The sequence below is a fragment of the Muntiacus reevesi genome, chromosome 1 (genome assembly GCF_963930625.1).
Source record: "Muntiacus reevesi chromosome 1, mMunRee1.1, whole genome shotgun sequence".
Taxonomy (NCBI): domain Eukaryota; kingdom Metazoa; phylum Chordata; class Mammalia; order Artiodactyla; family Cervidae; genus Muntiacus; species Muntiacus reevesi.
Window position 1 is genome coordinate 4,972,548 of NC_089249.1, and position 23,144 is coordinate 4,995,691.

Below are 23,144 nucleotides of genomic sequence, written 5' to 3' on the forward strand. Positions count from 1 at the left end.
TACATCCAGTTTCTGAACCCACATTATAATTTCCAAGTATAGGTCTCACAGGTTAGCCCCTGATGCTTCTGGTCTAATAAACTCATGGGGCTGAACTGTGATACACACAAACACACACTACAAGCTCAGGCAGTTAAGAGTGGTAAGTAATTATCAATGTACATATGATTAGGGATAAAATTATAAGAAATTATTCCTGTGTGGTTATATGTAAGTGTGGAGATTCAAATGGAAAACCATTAAAAACAATTAAATCTGACTTAAAATATTCTGAATTATGGTTACATAAGAGATATCTGTAATTTTTAAAAAAAAAATAATGTGAGATCTCTGTCTAACCCATAAAAGACACAGGGAATAAGATGCCAGTGGGTTAATAAGCTCTTCAAACTGTTAGTCACTGCATAGTGTAAGTCAGCCACAGATGCTGGCTTTGGTGGCTGACAGAAAACCCAGTTAGTGAATCCCCAGTCTTACCTCTAGGCTCTGTGCTCTTTCTTTGCTAAGAGGAGCAATTAGAAAACTCAGGTTGTTGTCATCTGCTAAGAAGCAAAGGTCAAAGTAGTATTTGGCATAAACACTGGTGGGAACATGAATATTAAACTGAAGGAGCTCCAGAAAGTGCCTTTGCATCTCATTCCTGGGGGAGGAGAAGACAAAACCAACACAGGACAATTTCAGTCAACTGGGCCATCTTCAGAACCCCATTCTGTGCCACAACAGCTCTAAATACAGTTTGGAAACAAATAATGGCTCCCCAGCTGGATTAATACACTAATGTTCAAACAAGGTACAGCTCTTTGTGGTTCTTCCTGCGTCCTGGCACTTGGAGTTTGGGACAAGGCGGGGAGGTTACGGCCCTCTTATGCACCCATGCTGCTGACTCGGGGGCTCATTCTTCAGAGTTCCATTAGTGCAGCTGGCATTCATGCTCCACGCTCACTCACAAGGCCCCGCTATAGTCATCAGATGAAAGGAATGATGTATGCTGTTTATTAGCTCTGGAGAACTTGCAGACATTTTCACCGATAACAGGAAGGGGCTTATTGAAGTAGAGACACACCAAGAAAAGGAGTAGGCACATCACCGCGGCAACAAATGGGGCCACGGAGAGCCACTGCTATTATCTCTGAGGGGAGAAGACTCTTGAGGCAACAAGGATTCATCTCAGATAAATAAATAAATAAAATAAATAAGCTACACTCGATGCGAAAGGGAACCCCCTCCACCCGCTCCAGTGCAGGGGACTGTGGCAAAGGGCAGAATGCAAGTTTCTGTTCCTCTTAACCCCAGTAGGACCAAAAGGTGTTCCTGGGACAGGATGGGATACACTTTTTAAGCTATGGGAGGCAGTAGGATTAAGGGGAGACATCTTGGCTAGACTAAATGCACCTGAGCAATGACCCCGATGGAGCAGTTCCCCCTGTGCTCTGTCCACCGGCCCTGACTAGGACAGAAGGTGCATAGGCACGCAGGGGGCGAATTCAATGAAGTGGGAAAGTAGGGTCCTGGGAGCAGGTCTTTCCTGTGGGACCATACACAGTCATTTGCTTGTCTAATGTTTAAGTAAATAAAATCAGAGTAAGTCTTACCACTTTCACAGCAATCACTTTAAAGAGTTAATTATATAAAAATGATAAATACCCAGACAAATGAAAGTGACTTATTTTTCAAAATATTTGTTTCCTGGTTTTAAAGTGTTAATCTTTTATCCATTGGTAAGTCATCAAATGTTTGATGTTCTCCTGCGTGGAGAGCAGAGTGTGAGCAGAAATGAGGTTTCTCATTTGTTGAACTTTAAACCTAACTGAACCTACCTCCAAAATTAACTTCCTGTTCATATGGCCATAAGTCTATAGAAATGTAAATCAGATAATGTTTTGATAATCAGCTAATCAGGACTTAATTTACTACAGGAATAAATGCACTTCACTATCCCTTTTATATTCTCTTCCACTAATACATTTTAATTGTGTGGAAATACAGTACTTCATAGGATTAACATGTCTATTAACAGAGCTTTACTTACTGAAGAAAAAAGCGTTAGGACTACAGAATACGCTTCTGCGTTTTTTGTTTTTTTTTTAATGACTAGATGACTGAAGAGCATGCCATTTATAGAGGCAGCAAATTTTCTGAACAGCAGCTGCTCAATATATTCAAACAAGATACATGGATGTTAGAAAACTTTTAAGGAAAAGCTGATAGATGCCAATTTTTCAATTTAGACTCAAAATGAGACCATTACAAATAGCTGCCAACAGCAGGGGGATGAGACAAATGTGACTTGAACACTTGGCTGTAATGCTTTCCAGTTTCCAAAGATCATAAGCAAAAGCAACCTATTACGAACATAGCTCCTGGTGATTCTGTTGTACACAGAAAAGTGCTGTTTACAATTAGCTTCTTCCTGTAGTTAGACACTGCCATCAGTGCTATTGGGCTCACATCTATGAACATCCACACACTTTCCCCTGCATGTTCTCTGATGCTGTAACTGGACCCAGAGCCCCCGTCAGCTTAGTTGCAGGTTCTGAGAAAATTTCAGCTGCCATCATGGCAGACCTGGTGTTTATGATTACACATTTTCCTTCCTTCAAGGAACCAGTTTAAAGATAGATGATAGTGGTGCTCAATGTTACCTTAGTTTCTACAAATTCCAAAAGTACTTCTACTTATCTCGAATTATCTGCTGTAACACTAAGGTGGCTACCAGCAATATCACCATGACACTTTTTATCATCAAAGTGGACATTTTCATCAAAAGCCACTTTGACAGCTACCAACAATCACTGGTCCCTGCTCTTAGTCACAAGCTTCTTTGCTTCAGTTGTAAATATGCACTTTGGTAAATCTGAATTAAGAGTCAGGGGCAAAGGTAACAAAAACAAACTCTTGCCACTGCCTGTCATGACCTTGATCGTCCTCTGCTATACACTATAATAAAGAGGTACCCCTTTACGTTCTCCTAAATGCCACCCACAAGGACATTTTTGCTGTCAAGTGAGCACTTCTAGAGTCTGCTGCAAATACCTCTCTGGTTCCTGCTGCCTCCCACCCTCGGGGCCCTTCCCTGCAGCCAGACAGCAAGCCTGATGTTTCACACCCATGGGAGCATGCCATCTGTGAGGAACCCCCCAAGTTAACTTGAGGCCCCACCAAGTACTGCTGTGGTTGCTGAGTGCCCCAGGTGAGGCCCCACTGACACTTCCTGGGCTACCTGAGACAAAGGAGTTTCCTAACTCAGCAGACCTACTTCTAAACATGGGGAACACTCCTGACAGCGGAGGAGACAAAACACAGAGATCTGAAACCTTTCTATTTGGTCATCTGTACATCATGGTTTCTGTAACAACAGAACCTTAGAGATAACCTCAGATTACAAAAGATGAAAAGACAAACATACAATGTGTGACTCAAGTTGAAGTTGTAACCTCAGTAGTCTGGAGGTGCTAAGACCTCAGCAGTGACCACTTAACTTCCAAGGCCAGACATGTGTCTCTTAAAAACAGACTGGACCTGGTAGACAGCTTTAAGAAAGACGTGAAGTTATTTACTGCATCATGCTGTTCTGGTAGTGAGCTTGTAAAATGGCAAAAACCACCAGGAAAGTAATTTCAATTTATCAAGCAGAATATTACAACAGTAACACACTAAGATTTAACTAATTAATGATGGGAAATACAAATGGTTATACTACAGCTAGACAAAAGTCTAATTTTATATTTATACCTAATTCAGCTCTCTGGGCAATGTAACCTTTCTTAAAATGTAACATTTCTTAAGCTGTAAATTTTATGGGAGCAAATACGGTATTAGAAAATGGTTAGACAGTTCACTGTAACCTTACAAACTCACATGTCCTCAACTGTAATGTCCTTTAGGATCTGGCAGTAGTCCACATTCCAAACAGCCTGATCGTCCCAAACCTTGGAGGCAAGAAGAATGGCTCCCAAAACAATTCTTTTAAAGTTAGTGGGGCAAATGTCGATCTCAGCATAAGTTAAAAGCCTTTCTAGGTAAACCTGCAAAAGTAGAGGACTGACCTTTGATTTTAGTTCAGTTTAAGGGCTGTGATAGAATTGTTAGGAATGATAGGTTTTATCTGTTTTTAACATCTCTTTTATTCTTTGGTTCTACAGAGACTTCTGCTCGGCCAGCCAAGGCCAAAGGCCAGGTTACAGTTGTAAGGCAAATATTTCTGTCAGTCTGGTATTTCTACCCTGCCCATGTGAATTTCCAACCCAATTTTGGTCGCAGGAATGAAAGGACATCTCAGCATCCTAAAGACAGGCATTGTGTTATTACCTTCCCACTTGTAAAAGGCAGCACATATAGCCCAGCATCGATTCAAACGTTCAGTAAATGCTTGAGTGCCTACCGTGTGCAATGTACCTACCATACTGGTGGTGGGTACATGGCAATTTTACATAAAGCTTGAGTATGTAAAACTCTGGTAAGACTGAGCAGTTCTTTATCTTCTCTTCAGAGGGTGAATTTGAAGATAATAACTGGTGGTCAAGAGAGCCTCCCAGTGGCTGCTGCGTGGCAGAGCAGGACAGGCAGCACAAAGCAGCTGTGCTTTACGCTTAGTGCCTTCTTAGGGAAGATTCATGCACAGAAAGAGCTTTTTGTTCATATCTCCATTATTTCATAACTCATTTGTCTTACATATTCTGCAACTTAGTCAATTTGTTTGGTTCTAAGGTGGTTAAGAGCTGCCGGTGTCTGAATCCCTGGGGCTCCTCTAAATCTGCCAGGTAGTCTGTGGGATGACTTCATGGCTTCTTTTATATGTGTCAAATGGCTATTCTATAACGAACCAGACCAAGTTAACAGCTGAGTAAAGATTAAAGACATAAGTTGTGATGGTGCTACCTCTGCAGAAGAAAATATATGCCATTTGACAAAAAGAAAAATGTCCCGTTATCAGACTGACAGCTCCGATCTGCCAAAACTCTCCAAACTCAACTGTGTTTCAAACACGGTTACTGAGATTATATACCCTTAGTGAACTTCTGCCCCCCACTCCCCAGAGAACTCCGCGTGCGCCAGGACTCTCTAAGAACGAGTCTCCCACAGGGTCCGCCCCTCTACTGTATTATGGCACTGATAGAGGCAGTTCAACCTTAGGGGCAGTCCCTCAGCTTCCTCTCAGCTTTACTAAAGGCAAACCTGGTCTCATTTACACCACTTGCCCTCCTGTCTCAGTGGAAGGGACATCTCTTTCTTTTCCCTGAAGCTAACTCTTCTGTGAATGAAGTCAGTCCCACCTCTCATTTCTGCACAACACTGTTCCCACAATTCATCTCTTCTTGAACAACCCCCCTTCTCTGTCAGAGATTTTCTCCAATGTTCTCTTACATGTTCTCAGCCCATCTGTCACCACCCCTTAGAACACTTTCTTCAGGAAATGTTCCAACACTGGCTCCTCATGACCCATCCTCTCCTTAGCCCATTTAGTCTGCCCCTGGCCGCCACTGCCCCGCTGAAATTACTGAGGCGTGGTCACTGCTGCCTTCATGACAAACAGCCAGCACTCTTCATCGCAGCGCCCCACTCCCCAGGCCTGCCCTCAGAGCTGAGAGAGACTGCCACACGCCTGGCTGCCAGGACCAAAGACCTCCGCTTGAGTTATCGCACTGCCGTCTGCTGGGAATTCTTATCTCTACTTTCACTGGTCACCTGCCGGCTCTGCTCTTCTGTCCGTCACTTCTGGCTTCTATCACTGCCATTGCCTCCTAACTTCTCTGCTTCCACTGACCGCCAACCACCGTCTGTTCTCCCCAGAGCAGCCAGGAGAGCCTCTCAGCTTAAGTGCGCTTCACAGGCCTGCTCAACATCTGCCAGGGCTCTCCCATCAAACAGGTCACTTCTGTGGCCTGCTAGTTACGAGGCCCCGTGTGAGAGGCCATCGTCCTTCTGTGACCTCATCGCCTGTGCCTTCCCGCATTCCCTACTCTGATCACAGGGGCACCTTGCTGATCCCTCAGCACAGAACCCGTTCCTGTCTGCGCCTTGTGCTCTGCCCCCTGCCTGCGCTACCAGGCCCCTCATCTTCCTCAGTCCAGCCAGGTCCTGGTTCAGATCTCACCTCTGTAAGGAGGCTCTTCCTGGTCTTTCTAGCGTGCATGCGTTAAGTCGCTCAGTCGTGTCTGACTCTGTGACCCCATGGACCCGAGTGGCTCCTCTGTCCATGGGGAATTCTCCAGGCAAGAATACTGCAGTGGGTTGCCACTCCCTTCTCCAGGGGAGCTTCCCAAACCAGGGATGGAACCCAAGTCTCCTGCACTGCAGGCAGACTGCTTCCTGTCTGAGCCACCAGGGAAGCCCCTCTAATCTCTCCATGCCTTTACCTTGCTTTCTCTTTCTAGCTTTCACTACTACTTCAAACAGTCACCTTTTTAAAATACTCATTTTAAAAAGTCTTACACTCTGTGGTACACCCGATACTTACACACACTGTAAATGAGCCATACTCCATAAAAACTAGAGAAAAACAAAACCCTTATGTCTGCTATGCTCACCTCAGAAAGGCAAGGACTCTCCTCTGTGCCCAGCACTTAGAACCGTGACACAGGCAGGCATCTGGTGCCTGTCTATGCCCTAAGGAGCTCCTTGGCAGCACTCGGCACGTGCGCCGTGCTCTCCTTCCTCAAGCTCTCCTGGCAGCTCTTCTGAGTCTCTCCTGGGTTTCCTCCCACTCCAGCCACTCCTCTGGGGACGTGTCCTCTAAGTGCTGATGGTCCCCACAGATCTATCTTCTCCTCAACTTGTATTTAACGTACTTTCTCTGCATTTGAACAGCTACACGTAATTCCCTGCCTCTTGCTCAGCTTTAGGCTCCAATCCCATACAGTCAAATGACTGCTAGACACTGTCACTCTGCTGTCTCACAGGTCCATCGGGCTTAACTTGTCTACAAAGAAAGGCCCCTCTTCCAACCCACACACTCTCTCCTGCCTGCATTTCCCAGCTCTGCACGTGCCAGCGCCACTCCTGCCTCTCTCAAGCACATGCTAACTAAGCACCGTAGCTGGCTTGCAGCTCCAAGAAAAGGCCTGCGTCTGACCCGGGGCCCACTGAGGGGAGCCTCCTCTCCTTCACTCTGCCTGCAGAGGCGCGGGCAGCGGTGGACGCAGGCCCTCCCTTCAGACCATGCAGCTGACTTTCCCCTATAGATCTGCTACAGGGAGGAGCTGGGCAATCCCCACTAGCTCTCAGCTGAGCATGATGTGTTACTGAAATGATAAAATCTTACCAGAGGAACTCGGTACGGATGACAGAAAGGTCCTCACATAGCTGGAGCTTGGCAGGCTAACTTGAGTAAGCCTTTCCGAGCACTGCTGACGCCCCAGGCCTGGGCACCTTCACACGCAAGCACCAGAGGACAGTAGAGATGGTTAACATTGCCGTCCAAGGCCAGGCAGGTGAAGGCAGTCGGTCTCAATCAAGACACACATCACAACTGCCTAGGCAACACAGCCTGAGACTCAGAAACACACAGAATCTACACCTGCCGTGGGCCAGGAAGTGCAGTGACCGCCTCCATCCCACCACCCAGCACACTTTGCCTGTGTGCACCTGTGTGCACTGTGTGCGCATGCGTCCTGAGGTGTGGAAGGAGAAACCAGACGTCTCTCCTGCTGCCTTTAACATCAACTGCTTTGTGATGAGAAAAGCAATGGCAACATTTTAAATCATGATGATTAATAAAGCTCAAATCTGTATGTTTTAATTCTTTTTGATACATTTCTCTTTAATAAACTTCTGATGATCATTTCAGGAACCTACTTTCATTTGAAAAACAGGCCCATACCTTCTGTACAAGAAAAAAATTTCTAGAGATGCTTCTATTAAGAGAAAAATATATTACCAAAGTCACTATTGCACATTCAGCAGTCAGCTGGGCGGCACTGAAAAGAGTATGAACAAATCTGTAAATGAATTTGTGTTCAGGATCATGCTTAAAGTACTCCTCCGGAACCCTTTCTTGCTGAAAGAAGAAAAAACACAATGTTAAGTATCCACTGAAGAAAAATACTTAAAAGTACCCTCAAGATAGCAATCTTCACACGTGGGCCCACGTGCTACTTAAAATAATTTTGACTAGGTGACATATCTTGTAGTCTTTTAAATATAAACAATTGGATCCTAAAGTACCATAGTGATTCAATACTCACTACCATTCATTAGAGAAAACTGCAAGCACAACCTCAGAAAATGTATTTTCACCTTCTTCCCCAAAGAATTCTAACCAAATGCAAACTATTTTTAGGCTCAAAGTCTTGCTGATCACTGAACGTCATCATACTTTTCTGCAGTCAACCATGGAAACACCTTTCCACTCTCCTGTAACCAGAGGCTCTAAGAGTGTGCTCTTACACAGCGGTCACCAGTCATGTGTGTCTACTGAGCACCTGAAGAAGTGAGTTTTTAAACCCTGTCATTTTAATTAGCTTAAAATTTAAACAGTTTTTAAATTTTCTCCTTAGAGGTCTTACATATGTGTTAGGAAATGTTTATATTGTGTGATGCTATGGAAAATCATCCTTTAAAAAGCTACATTTTCTGTTACTTGGGTATGTTTACTTACCTGCTCATTCGTCATACAAAGCGTAACTTGGTTCTTATCAGTCACACCCCTGACACAACATGCTTTTGGTAAAATTACTTGACATAATATGGGGTGGGGGAAGACAACTTAAAGGAAGACAATCTTGGCTTTGAGCTGGAGGCAATAATTTTCTTCTAGTAATTAATTTCAAAGCAAATCAGCATGAAATAAACACAACTGTAATAAGAGAAAAATACACCTTCAATAAAAGTGACACTTACTGTGAGTGGATGTGATCTCTCATCAAAAATGTCCAAGGACCTGCTGGCATCTCTATAAAATAAGAATGTGTATTTTAAAAATTAATTCAGGAGTTACAAGCTTAGTAAAATATCTGCTAAAAGTAGAGAGAGGAGTAGAGGAAGCTTAACCATAATAAAGCAAACAGTTTTACATATTCTCCTGGATTCTGCCCTTAGAAAGGTTTTCTGACCTATTTTATACTCAGCACACCAAGTTGCATGAAATCTCTTCTACAACCAGCCAGAGCTGCCTTTACCCACACAGACCCCTTCTAACAGGCAATGTTCGTAGACCAATACATTTCCACTTCACTAACCTCACAATGGAATATATAAGAACATTTTATAAAGTGGTAGTAGTGGGCAATAAAGTCTTCTAACTTCAATGAATGTAAATATGAGATTCATGATTTTTTCTTGTCTCCACCCCCTTTTGTTCTTCATATTATATTCTTATTGTTTACTTCTTCTTGTCTCTTTTAAATAGTTTGAGTTAAAAATTTTAATTGTCTTTTAAGAGAGACCAGGCTTTTTCTTTTAAATTCCACCACACTTTTCTGCACTGTGCCCATTTAAACAGCAGTTCTGCAAATGTGGTCTATAGGCCTCTGGGAATCTCCCCTGGCCCCTCTTCAGAAATCCTGTAAGTCCAAGAGGTCAAAACTTTTTTTATAAGAATACCAAGACATCACCTGCCTCTACACTGTTTGACACTTAACTATGATCGTATAAAAGCAAAAGTGGCTAAAATTGCTCATTTCTGAGTGTGAATCAAGGCAGTGGTATGAAACTAAATTAGAAGTCATTCACTTATTCCTGGCCAAATGAATGTAAAAAATCTGCTTCACTTAAGAACATCCATGATGAAAGAGTAAAAATTAAGTGTTCTTAAACCTTTACTCTTCTTCTTCATATTCTGAGTAAGTGGAAAGTATGCATTAAGCACTTGTATGTACTGAAATATGGCTGTGCTAAGGAAGAGCACTTGTAACTTACTGGTAACCAAGTCACTTTTTCCCCCCTAGAACATCATATTTAAACCACTTTTTTCATGAAACACCAATTGACAGTCATTTTTTCAAAAACGAACAAAGTGAGCCTGTCACTTCAAAGAAAACTCTAAACTATTTGTTGCCAATGATAAAATTCAAACCATCAAGCTAAAAATATTAGTATTTTTGGAACATTTGTACCTTTCAGTGTGAGCTTTATTTATGGTGAGCTTGATTTACCAATACTTAAAGATTTTTCCGATAAGACTGGTAGTGATACTAACAAGAGTGAGTTTTTGACACTGTCTGAAGACACGTGAACCAATACTTTGCAAATGACAATGTATAATATTATAAAATCATGTACAGATAAAAAGATCCACTCAGTATGCATGACAGATCAATGGGCATTAATTTAACATAGTATCTACCTCAAGTTCACTGATAATGACTTGGAACTCCATCTTAACTAATTTAATAAACTGGCACATGTGGATTTTGGGGACAGTATCAAAGAATATGTCCAATTATCTCAAGGCTTTAAAAATTCACCTTTTCCCAACTATATGTCTGCATGTAGCTGGATCTTCATATTGCTTCTTCAAAGCAAATGACTGAAGACAATGTTGACATGAGAATCAACTGTCTCCTATTAATGAGATACTATCCTCTCCACTATTTTGTTGTGGAAAACGGTTATTTTTCATTTCAAAAATGACTTATGTTAAACACTGGGGTTCCCAGTCAGATGGTGATCTCATCCCTCAGGAGACAGTTTTCCTGTCCTAATGTGGAGAGAAGCAGATCACCTTACTTGCACCTACAGAGAAGAGGCCGGGGTGCTGCTAAATACTCTGCGACACACAGGGTGGCACCCCACACCAAAGCCTCATCCAGCTCAAAACTTCAGCAGTGCTAAGGAAAGCCTGTTTTAACATACAGTGGATTTAATTTTTTAAATTTTAAATTTCAGTTTCTAATACAGTAAATATCCATATAAACCACATAAAACTTAAAGAATTAAGAGTCCCAAAATAAAAATAAATGATTCACTTCAATACTGTAATGAAAGCACTCTAACAGTAAAAGCTTACTCTAATACTGTCTATTGTTATTAACACTAAACTTGATACTGTGTAAATTAATTAGCTGGAATAACAAGACAGGTTTTAAAAGAGTTCACCTGTTCTTTATGTGGTAATATATTGCTGAGATCACACTGTGGAGGAAAAAAAATATTGTAATAATTGGTTTTTATCACACTAGGCCTGAAGACATTTTAAAGGGTTGGCAGAGAGGTAAGACCATCCAGATGCCCAGTGGCCCCCACCCCCTAATTCAGAGCAGTACCCATAGGTGGTATCCCCCATGTTTTAGGTTCTTTGGGTTTTAGCAAAATTAGGAGACCCAAAATATAGATGTGCTCTTAGAAGACATGTTTGGGTTGATTATTATAATATATAAATTATTATATATTTCCCCGGTCATTTGTCCTTCTATGCACAGAATCTCTCATCCCATCCAAGTTACATCATCTATCCACATGGTTAAATTTAAGCCATACAGATTTTGTGTGGCTTCTTGTTAGGCACTGCATTTCAGTTGATTCAGTTCGGTATTCCCCCTAACACATCTATTTTCCATTATTTCTCTAAAAGTAAGTAATACAAGTGCTCCACATCAAATAAAATGGATTTAAAATCACTTTCACACATAATTATTAGGAAATTTAATAGCAAAATTTTACAGTCACAAAACTGGTGACAGGCCTAGTTACCCTGAAATGAGCACTGCTGTGAGGCGGCACAAGGCAGCACAGGGCGCTGCTGACGACAGGCATCTCCACACTATTTTACATAAAGTCAACAGGTGCCAGACCTCAGGTAGTTCCTACATGACTGCAGCCCTAAGCTACTCACAGATGCTGTGTATTAGGCCATTAAGGAGTTCCCTGGTTAAGGTATTTGCTTCCCTTTGTTCTCAGTATCTAAAATGAAACTCAATAGAGAGAAGGCAAATCTGAACTTTGTAACTGGTCTATAGAATCTTAGCATTTGCAGAAAGGCCTGTAACACTGTTAGCGTCAAAGATGGATACTTCTATAGTGCTTCAAAGTTTCTTCAAATTGATTTTAAAGTCACAGAATTAAAAGTTACATGATAAAAAGGGCAACTGAACCTAATATGATACTTAACCCATTTTACAATTAAGAGAATCAAGGCTTAAAATTGACTTACTCAAGGTCCCACCAATTATCAGAAGTAGTTTTCTTTCTCCTACCCTCAAAGGAGAGAGTGGTTCCCAAGGTCAGCTGCACTGGATTACCCGGGACGCTTTAAACACTGCCTGGCTTCTGCTTCAAAATGTTCTGATTTAACTGCATTAGGTACAACCTGGGCAACAGGATTGTATTTAAAGCTCCCCAGGTGACTGCAACGTGCAGCCAAGTGTAGGAATGAATGAGTCAGGGTTAAGATCAGAATCTCTCAGGATGCTTTTGTCTATGAAATCACGCCTCACACATCATTCCTCAGCTTGTCAAAAGGGGTGTGTGTGTGAGAGAAAGAGACACAGGGACAGAGAGGCAGATAGACCCACAGACTGTGTCTTGAGGGCAGGGAGGAAAGGTGGAATTCATGTATGTGTTCAGAGACATACATCTTGAAAAAGTTGCATAAGTGATTCTAATAAAGCTCACCTACCCCAAATGAAAACTAATCCTATCGTATTTTTCAAAATCATTCCTAAAAGCCAATTTGCCCTATTAATTTCTCAGTAAACCTTTATTTCATCAATAATGAATGTGAATGGTCATTTTTAAAACTTAATGAGAAAAAAATTCACTGTATTTCCAAACACTAAGACTAGGTTGAGAATAAAAAGCATGAAACCTACTTGTCTGAGCAAGGTTAATCTTTAAAACTACTTCTGAATTATATACTGGAACATCAGGCTCTTTTGAATTCAAAAGAAGCTGTGAGTCTAGCCACAGTGAGAGTAGTTTTTAACCCACAGATTTAGAGTCTTGGCTGAATAAAAACATTCAGTGATTACGAGAGAAGTGCCAAAACTCAGGACTTTAAAGAGCAATGGGGCTCAGTTTTTGTTGAAATACGATTTGACCGAAACTAATATTATAAGAAAGTTACATTATTATGATTGTGAACTGGTTGTTTTTAATTAAAGTTAGAAGTTACTGATCATTTAAATAGCTAAAAAATAAAAAGCCTTGCACATTAAAAATTAAATTAAATATTTAAGCTAATTATATTTTTAAGACAGAAAAGTAAAATTAATGATAAGGATACTAATATTTTCAAGTAGCATTTCCCAAACTGTTCTGGAAAGTCAACATTCATATGCTAAGAAGACATTAGTTAATGTTCCATGGACAACCCCAAGGGAGGTAGGAAGGTCTGGATCCTGTTTGGTTTTTAATTCTCTCTCTTAAATAAACGAACATTCCCATGATTAGGGCGTTTTGAACTGTGCATCTCCAATTGTGGACTATGAAGGGCTTCCAGAAGTTGAGGAACAGTTTTCGTCATCGTAACACTGTTCGTGTCTTCTTAAGTATAAGCCTGGCCACAGCCTTATTTCTGAAATTTCATCTCTTTTTTTGTTCTCTGCTTTGATTGATACAGTGTGTTAGAGATACACATATATAAACAAAAATTTAAAAAAAACAAAAACAAAATTAAATGTGTCTATTAAGTTAAAATCCCAGTTGAACAAATTTCATCTATGGAGAAATTAAGCTTGAGAGTATGCCCCTTAAAACGGTTTTGATATATTTTCCCCCTCTTTGGGGGAGAGGAAGGAGAAGTAAAATTTCCTACAGAAATATTGCAGGAAAAAAATGCACGGTGGGATAAATCTGACCAAGTCCAGTTAAATTTAACTGCAGATTCACTTCGGTGCCAGTAGGGGACAAGCTGTTCCTTCTTCTAATGGTAGCTTCCAAACTAGTATACATAGTTGTAGGACTCTCCCAACTCATAAAGAAATAATTTTTTTCTAGAAACATACAATAAACAGGTACCTCTGTTTCTCATTATGTTCAACATTGTCTTAACAATAGAAATGAATCAAATGAGGTTTACATTTTTCCTGGGATTTCTCACTTGCTGACTTTCCCCTCTATCATGTACTCTATGATTAACATGGAAACTGAAGACTCATATTGAGAGGTCCTTGAAACCAACATAGAGTTGACACCAGTTTCTTAACCTGATCACTGTAAAGGACAAACCAAACGAATGAAATTATGTATGGCGAGGATGCTTTCAGCATGAAGGGGGTCTGCCACTCAGCCTTGGCAACCTAGTTGTACTCACCATTTTATTGCGGTTCTCAGATTAGGCTGGCTGACTGTGCTGTCATCTAGAAATATGGTTGGGCATGAGCTATACTTTTTAGTAAGCTGCCCTGGAGATACCTGAATGGGAAGGGAGGTAGAAGAAAATGTCACAGTAAGTTAAACCTATAAAAGTGTGTTTTTTCCTTGGTTAAAATGTCAAATGATAAAGCATTAAGATTTTCCTTATACTCCATGAACTGCTGAGTGTTGCATCACGTGCAGCTCCATGGGAAACCTCTGTACTCTAACTTCCACAGGCAAGATCTGAGAAATGTGGTATAAACTGCTGCTCTTGAAAAAGGACCCACAAATGAACCTGGCAAGCACCTATTATATATTGCCTTTACAGTAATGAGAAAGCTTTTAGTAAGACTTCAGTGTTTCTTCCTTAAGCAATGAAATGCAGCGGAGATTTCTATTTCTATTCATTTACTACAATAAAATGCAACGCTTTATATAGTATCGATGTGAGAGCATTTCACTGCAGTAAATGAACGCCAATCATAAATGCATTAGTTTGGGAGACAGTGTGAGGAAACAAGCGCTTTTGAATCAGAGGCTGGGAGTGCCAGCGCTGCTCCACCACTAGTGACCTGGAGGCCATAGATCTCCCTGAGCCTCAGTTTCCTTATCTGGAGGATGAAAGGGTACAGCTTTAAGATTCTCTCACAGCCAAGAAACAGACAAAGCAGCTCTGAGAATTTCATGGTTAAGTAAGACTGCCATTATATTACACAAGGGAGAGCCTCAGAGAATACTTTCCACTCATCTCACAGTTTTATTAATTCTACTCTACATGTTATCTGCTACTCATCATGGCACTCTGCTGCCTTGCGCATGCTGCTCTCTGCCTGCAGTGGCTTCTTCCTCCTCCTTGTCCCAGGCAAGCTTGACCCCATCGACCTCCAGCAAACCTCAGCCAGCAGCCACACCACCAAACCTCTACCTTTCTGCACACTTACACCTCTGTTTCACCACCTGTTACATGGGCTCAACTGCTTGCCTGGTATCCCCCTCCTAAGTAAGCAAGCAAGCTCCTCCAGGTGACAGATTCTTACTGCTCCTCCTCCAGCTGCTGAGAACAGAATCTGGGACAAATTAGGAATCAAGAAGCATTTGACCAATTATTTAAGATCGATTACAACTGGAAGGTAAATCATGCTAATGATACACATTCAAACTATCTGCAGTGGTGCTGGGTAGGTGAAAAAGAGCTTTGTCAGACCCTCTAGAGAATAAGCTATCTTTAAAACACTTTAGAAGTATCCATTTATTTGTGAAGAGCCCAAAACACAGCCATAGTCAAATACTAAAACAGCCTGAACTATGTGAGGACAATTCTCTTCCTTTAAGTAAAGGCCAATAATCAAATCCCAGTCACTGTCAGTAGCTCTGAGTAATAGCATTCTTTAATACCACAGAACACAAACAGTTTTAACACTTGGTTTTGTTGGTTTTTGTTTACTAATTCAGATGAGCCTTCCTTCCTTCTATTAAAATAAAGTAGTTTTCACCACGCTGTCACACTCTATCAGTGTCCTCCACAAACACATCAAAGGTGAAACAAGGAGAAAATCTAGTCAATGTTTTTTTAAAATACAGAGCTAGTTAAATAAACATTGCTAGTAGCCAATAGTAAGAACTATCCAAATGGGTGTATAAGCCACCGTTTTGCTTGTTTCAGGTATTTTATGGCAAGGCCACTTACTCCTTATTAACAAAAAGTTCTACACATAACATACCTGAAAAGTACCACTATTTGGAAGAATTTCTCCTTCAAGCTAGAAATGATTTAAACTGAAACTCATATATTCCTTAAGTCATCTGGTTAATGTGTAATTTTAGAATCTCAAAAGAGACACAGCATGAAAACTGTTCATTCAAATAGTTATATTCTAAATGAAGTTATCTTTTAAAAGGTCACCACTATTAAGAGTATGACACATTACACACAGTAAAAGTCAGTTCTGACTATGAAATCTATCTATGAGGGGAATAAAAATAGTAAGAAAATGCACCAAAATATAGACTAGTTTGTAGAGCTTTGGCTTTGGGTAACATTTATCCCATCTTTCTCTATTAAAACTTTTTCTTTATTATGAATTATATCTGTTTATCTTTGGAAATATTAGTGCTGAAACGTTTAAGAAGTTTAATCAGACGTAGCCCTACAGACTATGGGTGCTCGTTTAGTCTATCAGTAGCCTACAGACTACTGGCTAGATCCTACCAAAGAAGTAGTGAACACTTCTCCAGGCCTACTCCTGAAGCGATTCAAACTTTTGGCATCTACTATTCACTAAAGGATGGCAGAATTAAAGCCTCTGAGCAAAGCCTGGATGTATTAGCTGCCAACAGGTTACTTTCCCCTCATCTCACTTTAAAATTTAAGGTAACTGTCCTTTATGATTAAAACCTTATCATCACTGGCTCAAAACCTCAATAAACTACACTGACAAAGATTAATGATATAAAATGCAAATACAAAAATCAAACAGCAAAACCCACTCACTGATAGTGTAATGTTCAATGAAGAAGAGTATTTACCTTCATTCAGAGCTAAGGACAGAATAGATGGACTTCTACAATCTTTACAAGAAGGGCAAAGGCTTACTTAGTAGACTTCAGGTTTAATGGCAAAGACTAGAAAATCATCATATTGGAAGACTAATAAGTAACAATACCCCCCAAAACTTATCATTAAAAGTCAAGCACCTGTTGAAATTCTGCCTCCACCCAAGTGAATCTTCCCATCCTGCCTACTGCCTCTGAGTTTAACCCATCAAAAAACTTAAGCTGAAATTCACTTTTTTCTTTCCCTTTCCACGAGCTTTAGATGTGCTTATTAATAATTATTAAAACTTTAACTTAAAATTTTGTAATATTCTATGCATTAGCGTGGGGCTTCCCTGGTGGCTCAGTGGGTGAAGAATCCACCTGCCAATGCAGGAGACGCAGGTTTGATCCCTCAATCAGGAACATCCCCTGAATTAGGAAATAGCAACCCACTCCAGTATTCTTGCGTGGAAAAGTCCATGAACAGGGGAGCCTGGTGGGATACAGTCCCTCGGGTTGCAAGAGTCATGTCTGACTTAGCAACAAAACAACAAGAAGTGCATTAGTGTAAACTACTCCATCCACATTACTGCACATTAATGGACAATGTGGCAGGATGAGTAGTTTGAGCAGGATTCTTAAGGCCTTAGTAGAAATGTACAGTATTTTAATTGTAGGTATAATAGAAAGTATTGTCTGAATCAGTATCATTAATTATACTGAATTAAAACTTTTAAACTTAGAATTTACATTCAAAGTATAAATCCAACTTTGAGTGGACCAACCACAAATCTACTTCTTTTCCCCCTTCTTTCAGAGATATCATCTCATTAGAATAAAAAGTATTTTTTTTAAAAAGCTGTACCCAAGACAGGATAAACTGCAGATGATTTTTGATGTTTGAAAGATGAAAAAATGAGATAAAGGAGTAGTAACTGACATGGCATAACAAAGGAAGCACAACCTTGGAACTACAGAGTGACTGGGCCAGGAACAACAAAACCAATCTGTCTTACAGAACCCAAGGCAGGTTCAAAATTCAGAGACGTGGTCGCCAAATCCGTGCAGTGAGGTCTATCAGTTAGCAAAGTGATGCTTCCAATTAGATCTTAACAGACAGCGAGGGACCATCACATGTTTGAGGGAAACCGCCAAGAAGTCACAGATCAAAGCAGGGAGAAGGAACTGATGGGAATGATAAAAATCCAGGAGCAAATAAAAACTTAAAAAAAAATCTTCAACATCTACAGAAAGATGAGAAATTGCATCAGTGAAAAAAAGAATGAAAGGATGGAAGAGAACTCTAAAAAATAAGGTAGACAAAACAATATAGTCAATAGAAGGATTAGAGCAGAGTCAAGGAAACCTCCATGAAGTAGGACAAGAAGACAAAATGGAAAACAGAAGGGGAAAAAATCTGTGCAGAAATATTGCTCTAAAATTTTCTACATCTAACAGGAATCCAAAAAAAAAAAAAAAAAAATAGAAAATACCAAAGCAGCACACAAAAAAATTCACTAGAAGAAAAGATGTTCTGCATGTTTAAATGCCCCAATAGCGTGACAAGGTCTATACCAAACCATGTTATGAAATTTCAAAACCCCACAAAGACAGAGGGTACTACAAGGTTCCACAGGAGGAAGGAATGGAGAAAAGACTAACTTGGTAATATACAATGTATCAAATTCAATAGATTTAAGAGCAATACTGTAAATGAGAAGACAAGAGGGAAATGTCTCTAAAACTGGAAAAATTAGTTTTGAACTAGAATTCTACACTTTATCAAATAGAAGGAGTTCCACAGAGGCTAGGTCTTTATAAAATTTTTGCTTATGTGCCTTTTTCCAGGAAAATGTGCTCCAGTAAAACAAGACAGAGGGAAACAGAATCTAGGACACAGGGGATCCAACATGAGAGAGCAGTGATGTGAGATCCCAGGTGACTTCACACAGATATCCCAGGAAAACAGGCACAGAGCCAGTCCAGGAATCATTAGTATATAGGGGGTAGGAAGACAAAAGGTTGGCCAAGAGTGTCTCCAAGAAGAAATCGAACAGATGTGGTTTTGTGGATGGTAAATATTTTTGATAGGCATGTGACAAATGTTACAACATTTGGGGGAAAAAATAGCTGTTAGAAAACAAGCAAGTGAATATAGTCAGGAAATTAATTCCACAGAAAAAAAATGAAGAATGTGAAAACAGGGAGACTGGCCAGGGAGCTACTCAACTATGTTGGGCTATGTGAGATCATGTTTGCTAGAAAAAGCTGAACTGGATTATCCTGAGAAGTGTAGAAGTGCTCAGATTTCATTAATATTGAAGAAAAAGAATGAAAGGTGTATAAGGAGGTGGCACAGAGAACTATATGGCTCAGCAATGAACAATACTTGCTTAGTCATAACAATGTAAACAGTGATTCCAATTTAATAAAAACTGATGCATGTAAAGGGAACAGAAGGAGGGAAATAAAATCACGGTGGATGAGGAAGTTAAGCTTTCACCTGTTGTGCCAAGAAGTCAATGGATGGTGCTAAAAATTAAATTACCTATTACACTTTTATTACTTTGGTTAAAAACTAAGATAAAAAATTTAAGGCAAAAGAATTTAAGGTAGATCTTTATGCTATAACTGTATTATTGAAATTTAACTTAAATGTCAGGACCCTTAAAAAAAAGGGTACTACTAAGTCAAAAACCTTTCTGAATATACTTGATAATTAGGAACTAGAGATTCAGAAATTTTATAAATAAGAGGTTAATGCTAACGGTATTGGATCCATCCTACTTTTTAGGAATCATGGCAGACATGCTTTTAATTACTCAAACTATTGATTTCTTAACTTTTCAACTATTTACTTACATGGTTTAAATGGTTGCTCTTCCTCTTTTCTCGCACTAAGAATAAAAAAAAAATTAACTGATGAATTCTGATAAAACTACCATAGAAAAATAAGTCACTAATTATCTGATGGATTACCAATATACACAATGAGTTAAAATTTCATTCTGTTTTTTAAAATAATTTCCAACAAAATATATAATTTAAACCACCCAGCAAAATGAATCCTATAAATAATATCTAAAAACTTAGTTTTACTATTTGACCAAGATACTCTGTATTAGGTACAAATCAAAGACTCTCCATTTACAAAAGAAAAGGACAAAGCAAACTAGGCCAGGTGAGATATTTAGCTAGTAAAACAATCCACCAGCTGCACAGTATGCAGTATTTCCTAGTTCTACATGCACTTTAGTCACCAGGATTAACAGATGACAACTCTAGGCTCCAGGTTCTGGTCAAGCACCCGCGTCTCTGGAAGCATCCTGAACCACTTATTTGTCACCTATTCAAACACCCAACTTAAAAAATACAGGTTCTTTACACACTGGGAAGTAATCTATAAATTTTAACATGTGTGCTGACCTCACTGGACATACATCAACAGCACACAGAACTGTTTTGCGCCAACAAAGGCCAGAAGAATATAAGCTCCAAGAGGGTCTTAGGCCATACACTTTCCCATGGCATCATAAGCACGAATTCCTTTAGACTGAGGAGAGACAGGGGCATGGGATAGTGTTTCTTTTACTCTCTCCACCGTCTCTCTACAGTGTGAGCAGCTCATGAGTCTGGAAAAGCCTGAGAAGTACAGTAATCCTAACTAAAAATAATTGCCTCAAGGCAAAGTACACACACTTTAAGAAAATGCAAACTAGAAACCCCAAGAGCTCCCAGGTTGGAGAACATGTGGTACACTCTGGGCCCTGCCCTCACGCCTGGCCCTCTTCCGTCTGGCTGTTCCTGAGACAGACCCTTTGATAAAAACCAGTAATCTAGTGAAAATAAGAGAGGAAAAGAACCCTCTATTTTTTACTCTGCTGCATTACTTCAATATTATAGAACGTTCACTTCTGGTATTCCTGCTCTCAAAAACAACCGAAAAACCTGATCATATATGGCTTTTTAGCAAATAAACTAGGATTGAACATATATTAAGGAAGACAAGCAGGCAAGACAAGCAAAACTTCTGATTCTCATCTTAAAACAAGCAGGACACTAGAAATTTACACAAGGTTTCCAGTACCGAGGATAACCTTCTGGAAAATCCCATACGGCAGGCACATTGGTCTGATTACCCTGACCCAGCCCTACCTCAGGATGAGAGAACTTTGAAGAGCTAAAAGTTCTTATAAGAACTTTTAAAAGAACTTAAAAATTCACATGAATCTGGATGTGAGAGAGGTTCACCCAGTTGAGCACTGTGCAAAATGGTGCCGAAATCACAAGCCTCCACTCCCGTACATAACAACTGATTATGAAAACCTAACTGTGACCGAGACCGTATCATTCATCTTTAACTCATGTGCTCTTGGAGCGAAAGGAAAAGGACGAAGGAGCATGGAAGAGCAGACCACAACTAATCATTTGGCAAGCTGGCTGCTGATAAAGAAATAGCGAAGGGTATAAACAGATGGTCCAAGTGTTTCTCCTCATTAAAACAGTGACACCTAAATGAAAAATGTATCATCACATATTAAAGTAAAACCACATATTAAAATATTATCACATGAAAAAAAATATTTAAACCATTCGAAGTGCTTTTCTGTATCTTCCTATAATACACAAAACAAAAACAGTTTTCAACCTTTTTCTCAGGCGGCGGGGGAAACACTGTCTTACCGTCCGTTTGAGATTTGCTCAGGAAAATTGTGCCTGCCCTTGGGTGGTCAGAAGGGTTTGATTCCAAAGCTAAGTCTGCACAGGAAAAAGAGAAAAAGGTGTGACAGTTTAGTTGAGTAGAAAAAGACATGACTTTTAAAACAGCTACACGCTGATTTTAATCAAGTTCAATAGTCTTAAGAAGAGCATTTAGTAATGACAAGAAGGAAACTGTAGTAAAGGCAGCAATACAAAAATTCTATTAGGAAACAGAAAAATTGTAGAAATTCTCCATATATGTGGAATAAAACCAGGGCTATGTCTTAGGCTTTCTTTTTTTAACTTGCACCTAATCTATGCCACTTTTAGGCGAATCATGTATGTGATTCCCCTCCTTCGTATTGATTACAAATTTAGTCACCTCTCTTTAAGCTGATATTACTAGCACATTTCAGGAAGTCTCAAGAAGCAAGTTATGCTGTAGCCAATTACTATCAGATACCAGCTCAATCAATCAAATATGCTATAACCAAATGAGCTGCTTTTGGCAAACGTTCTTCAGACAATCTAATGGCTAATTCCAACTACACTCAACAAACGAACTCATTTAGTTGGCTGCCATTTATCTAGGGGCTATTCATCATGGCAGATTTAAGAGGATTACATAAGAGTTCAATGTTCTGATCCATAGGAACACTTCCAGGATAGTGAGTTTTTACTTTGCCCTCTATTTCCAAAGCTAAACTCTCACTTCTTCCTTTCATGCTGCATGATTAATAGAGGGCTTCAGTAAGAGTACTTCCTGGAGCACATCAAAGGGCTGCTTGAAAAAATTTTGTCCATACCTACAAAAAAAAGGTGGGTCTGCTGGCAGTCCACCTTGCACCAAGGTGGGACAGTCTTCTATTTAGGCAGAAATATCAAGCAAGCACAAGCTGACACGCTGGACAGTAAGGCTGTTGTTTAAAACAAACGTAAAAGCCCTATGGGCAGTTACTTAGTGAAGTCCACCTCAAACCAATTAAACAATATTTAAGAAACTGGACCAAGATTTTTAAAGAGCAACAGTTAAGGCAGTATTTCCCAAACCACATAATAATTGGCCTATTTTTAAAGGGGACTTTGGTGGTCAACGCGATTTACACATTATCCCTGAGAATCAAAAGAATATATACATTGATATATTAAAAACTAACCATGTGTTCCCCATCCCGTATGGCAAAAACTACTATAATATTGTAAAGTAATTAGCCTCCAACTAATAAAAATAAATGAAAAAATATATAAATAAAAACTAACCAGTCCCATAGTGAATGCTGTCTGACCCAGCATTTCACAAATGTTATCTACCTAGAATCCTTTTCTTCCCCAAAGAAAGAATTTTGCATGAACAGTAATTTGGGACTTCCTGGTTTAATGGGAATTTAATTGTTACTGCCAGCACTAGAAATTTACATAGCTAAACCAACTGCTTTGTTCTTCGTGAAAATTCCTTCACTGCATTTGGAGTTTATTAAGCTGTTTTTGGAGAAAATATTCTCCTCAACAGTTTTATGTAAAAGACCCATAAAATTATTTTAAAGTTTTTTCCCCCCTACATATTTGAAAAGTGGGACACTGGGAAAATAAATTATTTCAGTTATATACAAAGTTGACAGGCACAGACTTTCGACCTAAGGCTTCTGAAAGGATTCATGACTACTTACCTGTACCAG

General features: G+C 39.8%; 1 protein-coding gene across 5 annotated transcripts in view; it reads right to left on the reverse strand.

Moving 5' to 3' along the window:
- Positions 1 to 23,144, reverse strand: part of LOC136169287 (cyclin-Y-like protein 1) — a 36,896-nt gene that overhangs the window by 3,920 nt on the left and 9,832 nt on the right. For 2 of the 5 annotated variants that reach the window (XM_065937087.1, XM_065937073.1), the window contains exons 2-9: positions 21,451 to 21,525; positions 19,630 to 19,664; positions 14,189 to 14,289; positions 11,035 to 11,070; positions 8,839 to 8,890; positions 7,877 to 7,996; positions 3,859 to 4,025; positions 478 to 640 (exon numbers count right to left, since the gene is read on the reverse strand). In XM_065937087.1, coding sequence (XP_065793159.1) covers positions 478 to 640; positions 3,859 to 4,025; positions 7,877 to 7,996; positions 8,839 to 8,890; positions 11,035 to 11,070; positions 14,189 to 14,289; positions 19,630 to 19,664; positions 21,451 to 21,525 — 749 coding nt within the window. The remainder of the gene's footprint in view (positions 1 to 477; positions 641 to 3,858; positions 4,026 to 7,876; positions 7,997 to 8,838; positions 8,891 to 11,034; positions 11,071 to 14,188; positions 14,290 to 19,629; positions 19,665 to 21,450; positions 21,526 to 23,144) is intronic. The other 3 variants (XM_065937080.1, XM_065937091.1, XM_065937098.1) reach the window with 3 other exon arrangements.